The 8,374-nt window shown below is 35.8% G+C and overlaps 1 protein-coding gene across 1 annotated transcript; it reads right to left on the bottom strand.

The window, feature by feature from the left end:
* Positions 1-630: 630 nt before the first annotated feature.
* Positions 631-8,316, bottom strand: LOC144453917 (histone deacetylase 8-like). The gene is made up of 10 exons (XM_078145274.1): positions 7,627-8,316; positions 6,806-6,995; positions 6,209-6,350; positions 5,421-5,533; positions 4,731-4,808; positions 4,279-4,387; positions 3,614-3,786; positions 3,068-3,162; positions 2,376-2,481; positions 631-1,572 (listed from the first exon to the last, which is right to left on the bottom strand). The coding sequence occupies exons 1-10, from the start codon at positions 8,203-8,205 to the stop codon at positions 1,547-1,549; spliced, it is 1,611 nt and encodes a 536-aa protein (XP_078001400.1). The 5' UTR covers positions 8,206-8,316; the 3' UTR covers positions 631-1,546.
* Positions 8,317-8,374: the final 58 nt, after the last annotated feature.

Here is an 8,374-nt window from a genome sequence, read left to right as displayed (position 1 = left end):
TGTCCCGCTCCCTGCCGAAAGGAAGGGATTGCGACACCCTTCTTGTGCGTGTGAAGAGGCGGTACATACACTAAGTAAAGTGATACTTTGTATTCAAATTTTAAACAAAAAGTATTACACTTGAATGCGTCGTTACTATTGTTTTGGTGCAAATGGGGTGAAGCTAGCTGTGAAGTAGGGGTGCGACTTATAATACGTACTTTCTATTATTCACAAAATGTTTGATGTACCCTCAAAGCCAGCGCCTCCAAGTAGGGGTGCGGCTTTTAATATGTATGCGGCTTATAATATGACTTTAACGGTACTGGGCACATGGTCTTGATTACCAAGACTCTCACTGCTGGGGGCTCTACTATGAGACCACCCAGACGAGAGTCTGGGTAAACGTAATCCAAAGATTTCCTGCACCAGATCTCTTTTCCAGAGCAGTGCATGCTGGGGAATACTTCACATCCAACATTGCAGGCCAAACGATCCAGAGCGAGAGATTATCATGTCTCAAGTAACTGATACATCTTAACTATAATGAGCTGGCCTCATAAGCCCATTTTTCATGACTTGGAAGAAATTTAGTGTATGACATCTGGTGCGGGCAACTTTGGATTACGTTTCCCCCGATTCTTGTCTGGATGTCTCATAGTAGAGCCCCTAGCGATGAGAGTCTGGGTAACTAAGACTACTGGTTACATATTAGAGCCCCAAGTGATGAGAGTCTGGGTAACTAAGACTACTGGACACAGCTGGTAACGTGTGAATCAACAAAAAATGCATCCTTTGGCTATGATAGACTATTACATGTAATACATTATGGAAAGATTTGAATACAATTATCAAAGACTATTCTGGCAGCATTAGAAAGGAAATGAATCATATTCAATTGGGCATGTTAGTCTGAATTACAATTCAAGTGTGCATGCCAAAGTGACATCAGATTCAAGTTGGTGTGTCAAACTGAATTCAGATTTGAGTGTTTGTGAAAGTGCATCAAACTGAGTTAAATGTGCATGCCAAAGTGACATCAGATTCAAGTTGGTGTGTCAAAACTGAATTCAGATTTGAGTGTTTGTGAAAGTGCATCAAACTGAATTAAATGTGTATGTCAAATTGAATTCTGATTCAACTTAGTGCGTCAATCGGAATTCCACATCAATCTGAATTCTAGGCTGACTCCACACTCTCATAAATATCAAAACACATGAAGAGATCGGGATCTCTCATTTGCATTGGACAAGAAATGGAAAAAGATGCTAGCAAAGTTTTCCAGCTAACTCAAAAAACACAAAAATAGATGAATATAATTCTTCAAATATTGACATCAAAATCTCTAAGAGTGAATTAAGCTGTTATTCCACTTTGCATTTCACCGTGTTTTGAGTTGTATTTAGTATAACCCCCACCCCCACCCATTGCAGCAACATTGTATCCCCATTATTAAAATTGAATGTTTTAAATAATTGAATTGTGGTTTTTAATGTGGTTATGCAAATTCTGTAAATATGAACACTAAAATATGCAAATGTCCATAGTCTGTTATGGCCATCTATCATCATTCAGTGATCTGTTGAAGGTTTCCTGTATACAAAAAATGAAGAAAAAAGTATATCAGAATGTAAATTATGAATAATGTAAATATCAATAAATTTGAAGACCTCTGGAATTACATGTTGTTAAATGTTGCACATATCTTGGTATTATGATTGAATAAATAAAAATTTTAGAAAACAAAGCCATACAGGCAACCAATCGCAATATTTGCTGACAACTACGACTACTGAAATAGTACCTAATTACACAATTGAAAATGTTTTAAATTCTATCTCTTGCCCTTTACAGCATTACTCCCTCTTATATCTTGGAACAGGAACACTATTTAACAATCTATTCCCCCCCCCCCCCCTCACCCCAACCCCCCCAACTCCAACAATGTGATCAACCATAGAATTTATACACAGGTACCCATGCTTTCTGACTAAAGACACTCTCTCACATTATCTTTCCAGTCCACCTCTCCCTCCTCCAATACTGCAAACCACATGCTGCCTTGAATTGATAAGAGACACCAGATAACATTTTGTCTTCCCCCTATTTCCACTCCCCCAACTTTAATCTAGCAAGTATACACAAATAACTTTAGATGCTACCTAGATAGAGACATGACACTGACGCTATCTGGATTGAGTGGACACTATCTCATATACCAACTTTCTCTCCAGGCGCCACCTCTACAAACTTATTGGCCTTGGTAGCACCTTGACATTGCTACAATGATGGAAATGATCTCACACATACATAGCCCTTGTCAAGTAACTCTCAACCACCTGACCACAGTACATATAACAACAACCACTGACATCAAATGATAAATTTTTACATACCTGAGATAGTTGTTAGAATGTCATCTATATATTCACCACTGTTGTCATTCTTTCTGTGACTTGGTTCTATTTCTAACTGATAGTCTGGACCATACTCTGTGAAATACTAGAGATAAAATATATGATAGGAATTCTGCCCTGAAATGGGAACTAGATTATTGTTTTAACTTGAGTCAACACGCAGAGTGATGGTGGTTTAACTTCAATTAACACATAGAGGGATATGAATTCTGTCCTGAATCTCGATTATTTGTTCTCACACTTGAAATAACACACAGAGTGAAGGAAATTATGTCCTGAAATGGAATATAGATATTGTATTATTTCAACTTGAATTAACAAAGTGAGTAATGTTGTAATACATGTAAATGTTGTTTTCTCTTGAATCAACAAGGGGAATTCTGTCCCGAAATGTGAAATAGATTGTTGTTCCAACTCAGATCGATATTCTGAGTGACTGAAATTTTGTCCTAATATGGGATCTAGATTGTCATTTTAACTTGAATTTAATAACGCAGACTGGAGGAAATTCTGTCCAAATATGGAACCCTAGATAAAGATCATCCAGCTACAGCTGTTAATGATTATACCACCATGCTGAGATCAGCTGTCATGGATTTTTTTGCCTCATCAGACCCGTATTACTGACATCTCAAGAGTTCAAAAGATGAAATAGACTTTTTAAAACTTACTTCATGTTCTGGTATTTCTGAAGGAATTTCTTTACCAACCACTATGGAGGTCAAGTATGCCCAACACCTGGCAGTGTTTGCAATATTATAGCCACCTACATGGACAGAATAAGAACAGAGAAAACATAATGAACTTTGTACATGTGATAGTTTACAAAAGATTCAAGCTGTTTGTACTCACTCACTCACTGCAGAAAGTGAATGTGTTATATTAACAGATAATTCAATCTGATCTTTTTGCTATCTAAGTATATCTGAATAACTTGTAAGTGATTTGAAAATATTATAACTTTAGGTATGATAGTAAACAAGTATTGAATTAATAACTATTTTTTAAAACAAGGTAAATACTAGACTGTAAGATACATCATGTCATTTCGCCCTCACTGGCCTCCTCTCTCTCTCTCTTGATGTGTGAGGGCGCCCCATCACAGCACACCTCAAGTTATATACAGACTAGGTAAATACAACATTCATGTGGGTAAGCCAACACCTCCTCCTGTCTTGATTCCTTTGCAGGGTCAATATTGATAGCGATACACTAACCTCCTCCAGTGATCAATGTTGGTAGTTTCCACTCCAGTACTGTCTTCAGACATTTACCAACACCATGTGGAGTCAAATTAAATGAACACATTGGATCACCACTTAATGTATCAACACCACATTGTAATATAATGACTTCAGGGTTATAGCATTCCTTAGCCTCGTCTACAATTCTGGTAAAAAAAAAATCACACAAAATATGAGATGAAAATAATTGCATACTTACTACAACTTGAAATTGATAGTCTAGAAGCTATCCACTGGGTTTGAATCTGAAGATCTCTTTACCCAGTGAGGAGCTGTGATGAATTTTTAAATTCAAAGGAAGTCATCCATCCATCCATATACTGTCACAATGCCATGTCATCAACAAAAACAATTTCAGAATTTTCTAGAAGTAGTTAATGCAGCCTTAATGTAATACTATTTTCTTTAATTTCATTATTTATATTTAATGTTGAAAATATGCAAGCATTGTTTTACGTACAAGACATAGAAATCTGAAAATTAACATAAGATGCCAGAAGATTAATCAAAACCCCTGCCAGAAATTCATGAGATGTAAATAATTATTTATAACATTTTAAGATTAACGACTTGATGAACAAAGGTTGGCTAGACACTGTCATATTTTAGACAAAATCCGATCACATATTTTGACTTGCCTGTAGAAGATATCGCAGTACTGTTCATCCTGTATACCATCATAGAGTGGTACATTAACACTATAGTATCTACCTTTACCAATGCCAATATCATCAGAGCTACCAGTACCTGCCAAAACAAAAGTCAACCTCATAAATATCATTTTTGCAGAATTCAAAAAAAAAATATCACAGAATGGAAAATAATGAACACTCCATCAGTACAAAACAAGCATATGTTTTTTATTGAATTTTTGATTAAAGTAGTAGTATATTAATTATGTTGTTTGATTTTTGTTGTGCGTTTTAGTGTGTTTATGTCTAAACATATGTTGTTTGTTTTTTATAGCATAATACACATACAGTGAAATTTTCCGACTTTAATGAGTGGCACTATCACAGCACTGTTGATGGGAAATTAAAAAAATGAACAAAATAACTGAACTATAAAAAAAAAGTTTGTTAAAACTTACTTGGAAAGAAACCTGGTGCATACTTGTGTAATGATACTGTCATTACTTTAGAAGTGAAGGAAAATGCATCTTCAACACCTGCAATGATATAACATGACATGATTTTAGATATTTTGATCACATATTGCACAGCTTGAGAATACTTAGCAATTTGCGGCTAGTCATGTCTACGCCTGATGTTAACCACGGGCTAGCCACACATTAGCAACTTAAAATGGGAAAGTAATAAAACCAATGAAAATAGATGATTCAGAAGTAAAATAACATCAATTACATACAGTAATATATCTTTAATTATTAATTTTCAAAATTTGAAAGTATCTCAAATTTATGAAATATTTGTAATTTTCATAAGATGATATTTACAACAGTTAGCATACAGGTACACTTACATTGTACCATCACCATGGTGATCTATCCCTATGTACATACATGTAATATCTCATTCATTTACCATCACCATGGTGTAGATCTATATCTATGTACATAATCCTGTTACATCTGTTTCACTTACCATCACCGTGGTGTAGATCTATCCTATGTACATAATCCTGTTACATCTGTTTCACTTACCATCACCATGGTGTAGATCTATCTATGTACATAATCCTGTTACATCTGTTTCACTTACCATCACCATGGTGTAGATCTATCATATGTACATAATCCTGTTATATCTCATTCACTTACCATCACCATGGTGTAGATCTATATCTATGTACATAATCCTGTTGAATCTTTCTTTCAGTTTAAGTATGCCAAGTACAACATCATTCACGTAACAAAACCCAGCAGCTTCATCCCTGAAAGAAGTTAAGTGAAAAAATGTCGGTATTACTATACCTTTCTATAATTTCTGACTGATCATAGTTTACATATACGTCCCTTTCATACAATTCATGGTAAATTTCAATATTATTTCACTTATTTGCTTTAGTAGTCTGAGACATAACACTGTACACCCTCAACAGTATTGAATAACCTATTGGTAAATGTATTTGTGTAGTTGATAACATAGTAAAGTAAATCAATTTGTTTTTTTGGTCCACACCAAAAAATTAGCACTCAAAATGATCATAATTTCAATCTGTTGCTCTACTACTTATAGGATTAAATAGACCCCTAATCATCATGTACAATGTTTAATTACTGGTATTAAAACAATTTTCAGTGAGTATATATGTGTCTTGTGCCTTGGTCAACCCAGCTGTATAATTGGGGACCTGGTAGGATAGACGTTGAAATGTGAATGCTTTAATCCTATGCACTTATAGCGGCTGCAATGGATTGTACACTCCCCAGGGAGTTGAGAAAGTAGGCCGTTGCACCTTGAGCTCTCAGAAGCAAAGGCACATTATAAATTTGCATTATTATTATTATTATTATTATTATTATTATTATTATTATTATTATTATTATCAAATAGATAATACTCTAGTTACTGCTAGTGCAGCTTTAATCATAAAAAGAATAAATACCTTCTTGCATGGTGCCAGCCACCACACCAATTGATGGCTACATCAGCTGTACCTTCTAACAAACACTTTGCTGCTTGTAGAGTAGCACCGGCCACAGCTCCTACAAGGTTATACACACCTGGCAATGCTGGACAGTCATAACCTACAGTGTAATACAGGGAATATTGCAATTGGTACAACACAGAAATGAATCACAGGAAAAGTGTCAGTGATAACAACTGAATAGCCTAGAGACTAGACTCACTGGCCCGCACTAGGGGTTGACCACTGTGTTAGGGCGCCCTGTTACAGTGTACATGTATCTTACAGACTACCTAGAGACTTGACTATCTGACTTGACACACTGTTCTGGAAAATGACATTTTCAAGCCTGAGATAGCCAAGTCTCTGGACAATTTGCTGAATGATGTTCATTGACAGTTTTGGGTGAAGAAGCAATAATAAATTATACAGGTAGTCACTCACAATAAATATCTCTGTTGGCAAGATTTTTGTTGAACCAGGTGATAAAATGTAGCAATTTTAGTGAAGTTTGTTTCAAGCCAGATGATGTTTGGTTTCAGGTTTTGTGATTTTAATTGTAATAGTAATACATACCCATGCCATATTCCTGAGATGTTTCATCTACCTTCTCACTATCATCTTCATCATTGATCCTCTGTAAGTATTCCACATAATCAGTTGTATGGAAGGCTGTTAATTCATGAACCGATGCTCTTCTACATTTGACCACAGTCATGTTGTCTAGTAGATTGTAGGCTTCTAAAAGACTGTGTACCATACTAGCCTGTAATTGTAAAATCAATACAGTGCATCATATTCTGGTTATCAGAAAGATAAGAGAATGCACAGTTTGGCCAGTAGGAGTGCTATTCAGGGGCAGCTTTTGGACTGGATTATAACTATATTTAATCTATTGGAACTTTGTATCAATAGAAGAAATTGATTAATGAATATGTTATTGATGATGATGAAGTAATGATGATGATGATGATATGATGAGATGATGATATGATGAGATGATGATGATGATAATGATGATGATAATGATATGACGATGCGATGATGATGATGATGATGATGATGATGATGATGATGATAATAATAATGATAATGATGATAATGATGATAATGATGAGATGATGATGATGATGATGATGATGATGATGATGATGATGATGATGATGACAACAATGAAGTTATCAGTGATGCTGATGATGATGCTGCTGCTGCTGCTGCTGCTGCTGATGATGATGATGATGATGAAAATGATGTCATTAATGATGATGTTGATGATGTATTTTTGATGGAGCTTGGTGAACATAAAAATAAATGCCTACATTTATCATTTGCATGCAACACATATACTACATGTATTCAATATAGAGAAATCAGGTACTACAGTATGGACATCTTACCCTTTTTGGTATCTTTGGTAACGTATCACAAAGTTCAATACATTCTTGACTCCACATATAACAGAATCTTGGATGTGATTTCTTAACATCTTCAAGAAAATGAAGCTGAGGTAGATTTCCATATGGATTTAATTGTATATTACTTTTTAATTCCAATCTCCTTAGCCGATTTATGCGGTCATCTTTCAATGGAGACGATGCCGGTCGTTTGAGAGCAAATCGTCGCACGTCCTCGTTCTTGCCTTTGTTGACGGATTGTTTTTGATTGGCGATGTCATTGTCAACTTTGTTTTCCTTTTTGGACGGACTTAACGGGTTTATTTTCTGGTTTCTTTTGGCTCTGCATTGAGACTGTACGTCAAAACTAACATTTTCTTTCACTTCGGAGATGGCTGACGATTTTGGGGATGGACTTCGCACTGGTTGTACAACCCTCGGTGTATCGTCCCTGATCCGCACTGCGATGGGGAGAGGAGAAACATCTGGCGATGGTGATCTGCTGTTATTTCGTTCATTCTCGTTTTGTCGGGGCACATTTAATGTTGAAAACGGTCGATTGCCATTCCCTTTTGGTTCCATAGTAAACTGACGGTTCAACACCACATTTCTGTTTTCCAAGGAGTCCACAAAACGAACACCTCTCGCCACTTTTTATGCTTTTGTATGGTAATCCGCGAAATCCTCACGTTTTCTCCGCCATTTTGAATATTAGCGCCCTCAGCGAATATCTTATCAGCTGATGAAAATT

Source organism: Glandiceps talaboti, chromosome 3 (genome assembly GCF_964340395.1).
Source record: "Glandiceps talaboti chromosome 3, keGlaTala1.1, whole genome shotgun sequence".
Classification (NCBI taxonomy): domain Eukaryota; kingdom Metazoa; phylum Hemichordata; class Enteropneusta; family Spengelidae; genus Glandiceps; species Glandiceps talaboti.
This window is presented reverse-complemented; position numbering and strand designations above follow the sequence as displayed.

Bases quoted from the DNA above. Each gene is read 5' to 3' on its own strand.
- LOC144453917 (XM_078145274.1), bottom strand. From the start codon at position 8,205: ATGGAACCAAAAGGGAATGGCAATCGACCGTTTTCAACATTAAATGTG. The intron at 4,809-5,420 runs GTAAGTGAATGA...ATATCATTGCAG, and splicing joins AGATCTACACCATGGTGATG to GTGTTGAAGATGCATTTTCC. The intron at 3,163-3,613 runs GTTAGTGTATCG...CTGTCCATGTAG, and splicing joins AACATTGATCACTGGAGGAG to GTGGCTATAATATTGCAAAC.